At 31.8% G+C, this 12,782-nt stretch overlaps 1 protein-coding gene across 1 annotated transcript; it reads left to right on the forward strand.

The window, feature by feature from the left end:
* Positions 1 to 323: 323 nt before the first annotated feature.
* Positions 324 to 4,994, forward strand: LOC123696034 (UDP-glycosyltransferase UGT5-like). Its single transcript, XM_045642024.1, has 5 exons — positions 324 to 432; positions 819 to 1,053; positions 1,738 to 2,336; positions 3,531 to 3,753; positions 3,966 to 4,994. Exons 1-5 carry the CDS (start codon positions 430 to 432, stop codon positions 4,469 to 4,471), a joined length of 1,566 nt encoding a protein of 521 aa, XP_045497980.1. The 5' UTR covers positions 324 to 429; the 3' UTR covers positions 4,472 to 4,994.
* Positions 4,995 to 12,782: the final 7,788 nt, after the last annotated feature.

Below are 12,782 nucleotides of genomic sequence, written 5' to 3' on the forward strand. Positions count from 1 at the left end.
CTAAGTCATATATAAACATAAAAAGATATATCGAATACCTAGTAAATAACTAGTCAGCCTTCTACCCTTAGTAGGCAGGTTCGCTTTTCAGGCAGGTCTCAAAGATTGAGACCATGACCTTTGTTCCAATCTAGTCTTTCCTGTCATATTTTTACTAAAGAATATAAAATTATATAATAATAAACAAGTTATTACCGTAAATACAAAGTTTATGAATGTTAATTAAAAGTTATAAATAGCGTATATATACGAAGGCACTGGTGTCATTCAATGTGTTAAAAATTATGCCTTATTTACTGGGAATTAAGTGGATATTAGATTGAAAATTATGACGTTTAAATATCTAGGTAAGAAGATTCTTGAACGGATGCATACTATGTAGTGTAGTGTCAGACTCGGTTTTGTGTTGTGTTTTGATTAGATTAAAATATGGTGAGTAAATAAAATATTAATTATTGAATTAAATGTATTATCAAAAATTTAACTCTTTATTGTCAGCAATTCATTTTTTCTTGTAATTAAGTAATTTCTTTTTTGTATCTTTTCTCATCATAATATAATAGGTATTCCTTATACGTTTCCAGCTACATAATTAATTAATTTGCAAAAATTTGCGCTATATAAACTAACATTACGGTATTATTAAATTAAAGATAAAGGTATCTCAAACTGATATTATTTAAGGATCAAGGATCTAACCACCTTGAAAACCTGTCCTTGTAAAAACTTCTACCACAATTACGTCAAAAAATTAGGTACATGTAATAAAAATGTACCATATAAAATTGCAAGTAAGTAAACATCAATTTGATTTTCAGATGACGCTCTATTTAATAATTCTACTAAAATTCATGGTATTATGTGACGCTGCAAACATACTGTATTCTGTGCCTTTTACGTCCAAATCCCATGATATATTTTTCCGTCCGATCGGCGTAGAGTTGGCCCGAAGAGGTCACAATGTGACAGTCCTTACTGCATTCGAGATTCCTGATCCTCCAGCGAATTACCACCAAATCGTCATTGAGAAGAAGGAGCTATGGGATTTGCTAGGTGAGAAAACATAATTATTTCTTGTCAGTATTTAAATAAATAAATAAATCGTTTATTTGCAAAGTAAACATGGTATATGAAGGTGTTACAGTAATACAGAATGTTTTGTCGGTCAACATGAAAATTACAGTCAATTCTATTTTGCTATAATCAAAGAATGTAATTCATTTGTCTGTTAAGTTCGTAATTCTTTAGATAATTTCTTATTTATTCTAGAATTAATTCTTGTTTTATTTTTCCATGTAAACATAAAATCTTTTATATGAATAATAATTAATTAGTCACTTTATGTAACTATACAAGATTAAATATTTTTATTACTGTAATTATTATTATGTATATTGTGTTTACGAGTTTGCTAATTTTACATTTATCTCATGAGGGTTAACTGGTTATCAAAGTACGTACATGTATGAAAAGACACAGAAAAAAAAGTTTTTTTAGAAGTAAGTAATTTTTCTTCCAATTCGATTCGAATGTTAAATGCAATTTTGTAGCATCGCATGGCTCTATCGTTTATTATCTAATCTTAGAATAATGTAAAACAGTGAATAATTAAATTAATTTTATAATTAATAGAGGACAAATGAATATGCTATGTCATATGTGATAAGTGTAAAAGGCGATGACGTTATCCGTATGTAATGATTCCAATCTAAGTTCATTTTATTATTAATTTTTCAGGAACCGAAAGGCCCAATGTATTCACCACGATTGAAATGAGAGCCACAGATTTCATGGACAAAATTCTATATGACGGAGGCGTAGCTTTCACGGACTACCTTCTAAGTACTCCTGAGATTCAGGATTTCTTGGCTAAAGATAATAAATTCGATCTAATCGTCAGCGAAACTTTTCTGGTAGAAGCTTTGTACATGTTAGCACATAAGTACAATGCACCTCTTGTTCTGGTCACAGCGTTTGGGAATTGTATGAGGCATAATGCCATAGTAGGAAATCCTCTACAGTTAGCAACAATTTTATACGAATTCGTTCCTATAGAGGACCCAACTAGTTTCTTGGGTAGACTGAAGAATTTATACATCTCTGTTTATGATTACGTAAGCTGGAGATACTTATATTTGCCGAAGCAAGAAACGTTGGTGAAAAAGTATATACCAGATTTGCCTGAACCAGTTCCAAGTTTGTATGATCTGCAGAAAAACGCATCTCTATTGCTAATTAATAGCCATTTTAGCGTTGACACTCCTATGGCTTATTTACCGAATATCATTGAAATTGGCGGGATTCATGCTAATTGGTACAATGAAACTCTACCTAAGGTAATTTCTTTATTATTATGAAAACAATGTTTACATAGGTAATATTTGGAGAGAGGTTATTAAAGTGAAACTTTTATTACATCGTCTCAAACTTTTTGGTCTGTGTAGCGCATGTCGCGTGACGCACGATACGTACGATAATTATCGTACAAATACGATAATTTTTAGTTAGTTTTTAGTTAAATGTCTATAGTGTGAAAAAAAGTTTCACTTTTACCGTGGTTTCATAAAACCACACAACATTTTTTTTTAGTACTCGTGTTTATATACCTTTCTAAGACATTCCTAATATTGTATGAATTTTATTTTATTTATTGTAAACAAGTATCATTGCATCGTAGTTATAACAATGGGATGAGAATCTATTATTATCGGATTATAAAGTTAAATGGCTTACCAAGGTTAGCAAATGCGATGCATAAGAAAATTTCCTTTAATATACTTATTTGGTACTATTACACCACTATTAAAACTCATTTTTTTAATTATAATACTTTAATAAAAATCTCTACGTCAAGCCAAATTTTGTGGGCAATCTATAATATAGATTTACTTAATAAGATAGAAAAAAAATAAAGTTAATATTATGTGTGGGTAAATTTATTAGTTGTAACACATACGGGTAGAGCTGTAGTGCATGCAATAGATAATAATTAAAAATAACTCGGAGGTAGGTAATAAAGATCTGAGTTATGACCATACAGTACAAAAGAAAGTAAGTAAGCATGTATCTAGATCAAGACGTAGATAGTTAGTTAGTCGGCATATAATATAATGTACACCTCACCGAATAAAAAGTTAAAACCTGAATGACTAAAAAGTCAGAAATATACTATCAAGGCTGCGTTTATGAGTTGCAAGTGACGATGCATTCATTGGTCTAAGACGTACGCAATCTTGTAATACAAAGTTAATATTATTCAATTTAAACAAAAGTCGTTATCTTTAATATGAAACTCTTTTTGTTTTACAATTATCACTTATTAATGGTACGCAATTCTCTCCGAAATCTCTGTCTTATATTGTTAAAATGTTAACCATGTTATACCATAGTAAATTTTACTATGGTTATATGTAGGTACCTACTACATTAAAACCGTTTTTAAACAATTCGACCTTGTAGAAATAATAACATTACTTAGAAGTTGTCGGGTGATTTTTAAAATGTCGCAATATTTATATTTTCTATTTCAGGATCTCGAGAAAGTTTTGAATGAATCAAAAAATGGAGTAATTTACGTAAATTTCGGTTCAAACGTGAGGAGTTCAGAATTGCCAGAGGACAAGAAGAGGGCGTTCCTCAATGTTTTCAAAAGACTGAAACATACAGTTCTCTGGAAATGGGAGGAAGATAACTTGGCGGATAAGCCACCAAATGTCATCATTAGAAAATGGTTTCCGCAAAGAAAAATCTTGGGTATGGCTTATTTAAATGATTCAATGGATTTCCAAAAAAAAAATGGTCTTGAAAATGTTATGAAAAATGTTGTAAAATCGATTGATGTGCTAAAAAGTATACTTAACTTTTTGTGTATTTTAGCAGGCATACTTACTTACTTACTTAGATAAAATCGAAATAAATTTCTGGAACGCATGCATTATAATTTACAACTTTATTCTTATTTTCAGCACATCCTAACGTAAAATTATTCATCGGTCACGGTGGTCTTATGAGCACGCAAGAGGCGATCTACCACGGAGTGCCAATAGTAGGTATGCCGATATACGCTGACCAATACAACAACTTGCTTCTCATCGAACAAGCCGGCTTCGGTCTTATCCTGAAATATGAAAACATCGACGAATCTGTATTATATAAAACCATGAATACAATTTTGAGTAACGACGCGTATCTTAGAAAAGCGAAGGAGGTTGCAATACGGTTTAAAGATAGACCAATGAATGGATTGGATACGGCAACTTTCTGGATTGAATACGTTATGCGAAATAATGGTGCTGATTATATGAAAAGCCCAACAGCTAATATGCATTGGATTGTGTATAATATGTTAGATGTTTACGCATTTCTAGTATTTATTTGTATTGCCTTCGTGTACATAAGTTTGAAAATAGTGAATGCGCTCATAAAAATGGCTTGTGCACTACGAATAGGAGAGGATAAGAAAAATGTGTAAAAAAAAAAGAAAAATGTGTAAAAGCAAAATGTACATAATCTTTATTCCTTTATGAGATGGGAATTCATAAATAAATGTTTTAAAGACATACCTAGTTATAATAATAACTAAATAGTTAAAGTAAAGAAGTACCTATTAATTCCGAGACATTGAGTCTTTCTGGAAAGATGAAATGAATATAATTAAAAACTATAATTATTATGCCTTGTATGTTAATAATTAATATAGGTACTTAATGATAGTAATTACGGACAAAAAGTTCAATACATAGTATCTAAAACAAAATCCAATATACAAAATTCACTTGTCACGGTGTTTGTAGTAAAACTCTTCCGGAAGGACTTGACCAACTCTCATTAAATTTTGTGCGCATATCGTTTAGGTCGAAGTAGTGATAACAGTATGGCAGAAAAGCGTTTGACGGGCTAGCTAGTTTTTACAATAAGAGTTTTAGATTATAATTTTTACTAAGATAAAGCTGTTAAACGGATAGTGGTTTAAATATTATTAGAAGTGAATGATATAATTGTTGATAAAGCTATTAAACGGATAATGGTTTATTTTTATTTTGAAGTGAATGATTTGTTGTTGTTATTATTAATTATCATGGAAAATGTCTTTAAATTAGGTTAAAATTTAAATTAGGTAATATGAGGTATAACACATTACTTACTGTTTCACTCTCTGATTTCTTCAGTCGTAAAAGCAAAACTTTCTTTCGTGTTGAACTCAGAACCATCCGCTTTGCATGCTCAATGCTCATACTCTTTATTATAGACGTCAATCTGAAAAAAACTGAAAAAATAAATTGTATTATAGCCAAAAATGCCAATAGCCAAAAAATGTACAAAATACTTGTGTATTTTTACACCTTGTGGTGAATAATATAATAAACAATTTGGACTAAAACTCAACCCAGCTAAAAGCAATGTCATCATCATCGGTAGTCCTTATCTAATTTCGGAAATTGACTGGGGTATTTTGCCAAACATCAAAATCGGTGACGTTGTTTTACCTTACAAAACGGTAGTCAGAAACTTAGGTGTGCTACTTGACCAAACTTTGTCCTGGACTCACCACATCCAAGAATTAAGCCGTAGGATCTATGCTGCTTCTGCTTCGCTCCGGCGGCTTCGTAACTTCTTGCCTATTCCTACCAAAATTACGTTAGCGCAATCCCTTCTCCTTCCTATACTTGATTACGCGGATGCATGTTTTCCTGATTTAGCAGTCGAGCATCTTGATAAACTTGAGCGTCTTCAAAATTTCTGTATTAGATTTATTTTCGGCCTTCGAAAATATGACCATGTTTCTTCTTTCAGGAAAAAGCTCAAGTGGCTCCCTATCCGACTTCGCCGGGATCTACACTGTTTGCAACTCCTGTTCCGTATCCTTTTTAATCCCTCCGCTCCCTCCTACCTCAAATCCAATTTTTCCTTCTTGCACAATGAAAGCTATTCACTTCGCTCTGAGGACAGACTTATCTTGCGTGTTCCATGCCGACGCACGAATTTCTATGGCAAGTCATTCGCAGCAATATCCGTGAATTTATGGAATTCTCTGCCATTAAACATTCGGCAAGCCCAGACCGCTTCGGGGTTTAAAAATCTTGTGAGACAACACTTTCTCTCTGCTGTTGATCCGGATCAGTAGTATTCTTTTAATATTTTACATGTATGTGGTATATATCTTATTAAATATCAGTGTGTTTCCTTCAGATTATATATATATATATATATATAGATATCTCCATGGGCACTATGTTGATCAAACGTGCCATATAGTTAGTAATTATTTGATCCGTTTTCACTTGTTGATCCGGTTGGTATTTGTGGATCCATTGCCACACCACCGTCCGTATGTGGATCCGAACGGAGCCACAAGTGTCACCATCAGTAATAATAATAATTACGTGCTTTTTATACAAATCCACCTTTTTTGCGTTTTAGCTCTTGTTGATCCGATTCAAATGAGCCAATCAGAGCCCACCGAGCTCAGCCATTGGTCGCTTGCGGCCTTAAACATTTGAAGTCTTAAAGACATTTATTCCCGTTATAGAAACGTATGTTGTAGTTCGCCTTCCATAATTTGTTCGGATCTTCGGGAGGGCAAGATAGCTAGTTCGTCTATAAGGATAGTGGCGATTTGATGTTGAGATTATAATATTTGTATTTATGTTTTTATGTAGCGCTTTGCGGATGAACATACACGTATTATAAAAGTATAATTGTTTTAAATTCATTATTTTAGTGTCGTCGTAGATTTTATTTGTAGAAGTTAAAAAAGGATAGTTAAAGATAGTTTTAATGATTTTATTTTGTAAAATTTGGAGTGGCGCTAATTTATTTTTGTAAGCACTCCCCCAGACTTCTATTAAATACATTATTCTATTAAATACTTGGTGCGGCTTTACTAACGTGTTGTAGATGGTGTGGCGTAATTTATGAGGTATGCAAGAAGTAATATTACGCAGAGATCTAAGAAGTGCTGATAATTTATTTTTTAGATGGTCGATGTGATAATTCCATTTCAGAGAGCTGCCGATTCGCAAATCTAGGTTATTTCTCGTGGGTTTTATGTTCTAATACAACACCGTTAATTTTAAATGGAGCGTATGGTGGAATAATTTTGATAAGAGCTTTGAATTTAGATATATGTATTTATTTTTAGGAGATTGCATTGAAACCATTTATTTAATTTATTTTGTGCTTGCGCTATCATGTCATGTATAGAGGGAACAAAATAAAACAGACAAGTGTCATCTGCATAAAGTGTTAGGTGACCATTTAGCTTTAAATCTTGTAAATTATTAATATAAATTAAAAAAAGCAATGGGCCTAGAATCGAACCATGTATGCCACATGTAATTGGTAAGGGAATTCTATCGTGGTTATCTATTTTAACTATTTGTGAAATATTTATCGATTTTTTTAAATATGATTGTAGCATATCTAGTGCTTTACCATTAATGTTAATGGATGTTAATTTCTTTATTAAAAGTTCGTGAGAAACGGTATCGAAGGCCTTTTGTAGGTCAATAAACACTCCCAAAACTATATTGTTTGCGTCAATGTTCTGTTTTATTTTAATAGTTAGGTCCATAGTCGCTGACAGAGTGTTACTTTTTGGCTTAAATCCGTATTGACGCACTGAAATAAAATTAAATGAGTCTAAATATTTTTCTAATCTCGTGAGTAAAATCTTCTCCAATATTTTTGACAATACTGGCAAAACCGAAATTGGCCTATAGTTACCAGGTTCAAATTTTGAGCCACTCTTATAGATAGGAGTTACCTTCGCTATTTTTAACGAGTCCGGAAAACGTCTTGGAATTATGGCTTGGTTAAAACAGTCGCTTAAGGTATGATTTAATTTTTCTTTTATGCATTTAATTGCTTTTGTAATACCATCAAGACCTGTACTACAGTTTGAAGTAAGTTTTTAAGCTTATTTATAATTATATATTTTTACTGGCTTCGGTAGATCTGAACTTATTAGTGAGGTAATTTTTAAAATTTCGTAGTTGTCTTTAGATTTCCTCTCCTCTGAGTTATAAGATGTCAATTCTGGGAAACCAGCAAAAATTACATTTTTTTCGCGGCTCTTTCTGTCCCGTAGTTCCTTGATTAAGTTTTAATTTATATGAAGTTGATTTTTAGACGTAAAACCCGATGGGTTGGCTCATAGCTGACTGATTTATTGATTGAAGATTTAATTTCAGTAATTTTATTTTACTCTCACCCTGGTTTATTTGGGATTCTAATTGAGAAATAGTACTCTTCAATATGTTTTGTTTAGTAATTATCATACATGCTGATGACTTAATTTCATTGATTTGATTCGTATTTTGGCGAATTAAATTCAAAGATTGTTCGTTGGACGATTTAATTTCGGTAATTTGTGTTTTTACCTCAGAAATGTTTTCATAAATTTTGTTTACTATTTTGTTCATTTGAGCATACATATTTTTCAAGTAATGTATTTGAGTATCATTGGCGTAGAACTCGTAGAAAACGAACTTAGCTTCGATAGATCGGGATGCGATCCACCGGCAGTACCCACTGCACCACTGCTGGTTAAACGTGTTGGCGATCTGCGTACACTCATATTTACTCCGCAATGGATAATTTGTGCAGGAATATGAGTCGTCATTTGTTTGACCTAAATCTAACATTTTAATTATTATATCAGAATCAGGGCAAAGGCGAACGCTACACGTCAATAAATATTATGATAATTATCTTGATATTTACTGATGATTCAAGAGGTAGGTTGTTATTTGTAGGATGCATACTACTTGAGAATTATCACCGTCGCTGTATGACGAAAGGTTCGTAAATATCTATCTTTTTAGGATTCCGTATTTTTAGTTTCACAACATTTTCTATAAGTTTCAATTGAATTACGGTCGACTTCTTCAACTTCCATAAAACTCAGGAGATTTTTTGTTAGCCCTAATTTCATATCCCCATGTCAATGTCATGCAAGTGCATATAAATGGAACAGATCAACATACGACTTATGATTTGGTATATAAAACGAAGTCAAGAAGTGTTTGAGCATTTCAAAATTTGAACCGTTACGGAGTCGAGTTCATCTAGTCTAGGCGGATTTAGCAATGTATGGAACATTAACTAACTATAATATGTTTGTGTACGGAGCCAACAAATACTGTAGTGTTTACGAAAAATTTATCTACGTTACTTAATATACAGTTTCGTTTTGTCGGATCAAATAAAGCTGTAATTTTGATAATATAAATGGGTCTGATCAACATACGACTTTGGATTTGGTATATAAAACGGAGCCAACAAGTGTTTATGGGATTCTGAAATTCGACCGTTACGGAGTCGATTCAGTTCGAGATCTTAGCAATAAAAATGTTGAGTATATCAACTTCTCCACGAATACGTTTGGCAACATCGCCCAAAAATTTGCGCCGTTGCCACTCCGGGCAAGATCTATGCAACCGGAGTCGAGTAATATCGGGGTGAAGGTGGAGTCAGCAATGCACGGCAGTCGGGCTGGATCAACTTAGTGCCCAAGTTGGTATTTATATATATATATATATATATATATATATTCTTTATGTATAGTTATATATATTTTGTATGTATACCTATTTATTTTATTTATGTATGTATGTAGATATGTATATATTTATGTATTATTTTATGTAGATATATATTATAATATGTTTTATACATGTTTGAATGATGAAACGTCTTTATTTTTCTGTTTTTCTTGCTAAGTACTATTATTATTATTATTATTTTTTCTCTGTTCTCGTCCCGCCTTTTTAGTGACCTCTTTGCTTGTTACCTTTTACCGTGGTTGCCTGGTAGAGATCACTACTTAGTGATAAGGCCGCCAAGTTAATTGTACTCTGTTTTTAGATGTAATTAATACTAAGGTTTCCTATTTGTACAATTAATTAAGTGTAAAAATAAAATAAAAATAAATAAATAAACAGTGTATCATAGACTTTATTTATTTCATTTTACAATAATATTTAATCGAGTGTTATGAGATAACAATCCTGTGTATAGGAAGAAAAGTATAATTTTCTAATTGCCCTCGTATTTTCACTATAATAATATGAAGTGTGTCCTTTGTACATCTGTGTTGCTTTGGGCGATGTTATAAATTAATCAAAAATGAATGAATTTTAAGAATGAAAATAATCATAAGTCTTACTTATTTTTTCTTCTATGTCTCTCAGACATTTAATTTGCAATTAATATTTACGCTAATTTGTTACCGGGAATTAACATATTCAATTTTTTATCCCAGCTCAAACTTATGCGAAGTAAGAATCGGCTTCATATTCATGTACAATACTTGATATTACTTACATAGGTATTATACTTATATTTTTAGTGGAAAATAGAGATCTCTGTGATAAGTAAAGTGTTTGCAGAATATATAAGACCAATTCCCAGTACTGCTATTCACACTGAAAGCTTCTTGAGAAAGATAGAAGATGGATTCTTGGTAATGTCCCTTGCCAGCACACTAATTGAATTCTGAACTACCTAATTTGACTGTCAATTCATTATAATATATGCCAATTTGAGGGCAATTAGTCATTTTACGTAAGGAATATAGTTTTAGCCTTATTACTTACTAGGTTACTGCCCACTGCTTCGCCCGCGCAGTCAAAGAAAAACCCGTATAGTTCCCGTTCCCGTGGGATTTCCGGGATTATGTCATTTTCCCGGGATAAAAAGTAGCCTATGTCCTTTCTCGGGTATCAAACTATCTCCATACCAAATTTCATGAAAATTGGTTCAGTAGTAGTTTAGGCGTGATTGAGTAACAGACAGACAGACAGAGTTACTTTCGCATTTATAATATTAGTATGGATTATTTATAAGTAACACCTAGGCTTTTATAGATACGCCTTGCTTTAATAATAAATGCTGATAATATTAAAGTTTATATTTTATCATTGCGTAGATTTGGCTGTCTGTTTTTATCACAGAAAACCTTTCTTATTGCATATAACATAGGAATTAGAGTTAATACTTATAATTACCTGAAATTCCTTTTATGTTATTCATCAATGTAGACTATTTTATGTAGGTAGGTACTGAATAAAACTTCTTTAAAAATACAATTTACTTGATAAACTGAAGATAAGAAAAAAAAAGTAAAAGCAAAACTGCTTTACAAAATTATTGCTTAAAGAAAAATATAGGCACTGTAAATATCACAAATTTTACATACCTACATTTAATTTGTGTTTTTCATTTTAATAAATAGAAACATGTTGTGAATAACAAGGCAATTAATAAATACATTGAAACAATGTTGTAATCTCACGAACTAACAATGAAATTCTTTCTTTATAGCAATAGACCCTTCGGATCCCTTGATGTTGTGATTCTTAAAACATACTCACTAGTCACTACACAAGTTTTTGTCAAGTAGAAAAGGAAAATACATGTAACATACCAACATAGATGTTTTTTTATGTCTGCCAATCATGCCTTTAATCATTCAATAGGTATCAGAAAAATCCCAATGAGAAAAAATAAAAATCGCCTAAATATCTTCTAAAAACATAAAGTAAACGTAAAACATAACGAGAGGTCGATTAAAAAGGCAATCTTAAGATATGGCTGTTATTTTTTGTCATCTATCTCATGTATGGTGCAGCAAAGAGATTTAATCCGAAAGGATCGAAAGATAATTTGTTTAAAATTCCTAGTGTAAACGGTATCAGTTTGCGTATTATTTTTATAGATTTATGAATTTAAATAAAGTCCAGTCGCTTTAAGTTTATAATATTGTGAGACATGCACTTCCCTTGGGCGAGCTGGCTTATCTAATACAGAGCGTGACTGGACTGACTTTAAAAATATTATTAAAAAGATCATAATATACTAATGAAATAGTAGAGAGAGAATAAGTAGAGAATATAAGTGCGTATTTCAAAATATGGATAAGCTTTTCTAATGAAGTTACTAGTGGCACAGATTATAGATCATCCGAATTTAACATTATAATTATCATCAACTTACTTCGTTTTCCACTACAAGATACAACGAGGCTTGAGGGTATAATCCACCAATCTGTCTGTTAAAAAAACCGCATTATAATTCGTTGTATAGTTTTACTGATTAAAGCATACATAGGGACAGAGAAAGCGACTTTGTTTTATACTATGTAGTGACAAACTATCTACAGGGCGATATTTATTACAACATAAAGCGCGTCACACACGGTGAAGATACTATAATATTTTATGTTAAGATTCTCTAATATAAAACGTTAGAGTATCTTAAGGTATCCGGTATCAGCGTTCTGACCATTTTTCTTTTTGTCATTGCGTACTAAGACCCTTGTAGAACCGCCATCCTGTTACAAATGACCCGAAATTTTGACCCGAATACCTTAAGATACTTATATAACGTTTAATATTAGAGAATTTTAACATAAAATATTATAGTATCTTCACCGTGTGTGACGCGCTTAAATAATGTTATTGTTGTAATAAATATCGTCCTTATTTTCTGAAGATTGTTGTTTAAATATATTTTTGACCATTTACAATACAACTTCATTAGTTTGATGATTTGTAAATGTCTTTTCCTAGTCATTGGACTAAGCAAAAAATGTAACTTGCATTAAGTATACAGGTGGATAAATATATGTCTAATGTAGAAGCCGGTACCGCTTATTTTTTACAACGAAGGCCAAGTTTCTTATAGTCATCCTGACTATAAGAACTTATAACTATTAACTTATTCATAACTTCGCAAATAATTCTAGTGTTAGTCGATTTTTGTATCAAATTTGAATCAGT

This window comes from Colias croceus, chromosome 12 (assembly GCF_905220415.1).
Source record: "Colias croceus chromosome 12, ilColCroc2.1".
Classification (NCBI taxonomy): Eukaryota; Metazoa; Arthropoda; class Insecta; order Lepidoptera; family Pieridae; genus Colias; species Colias croceus.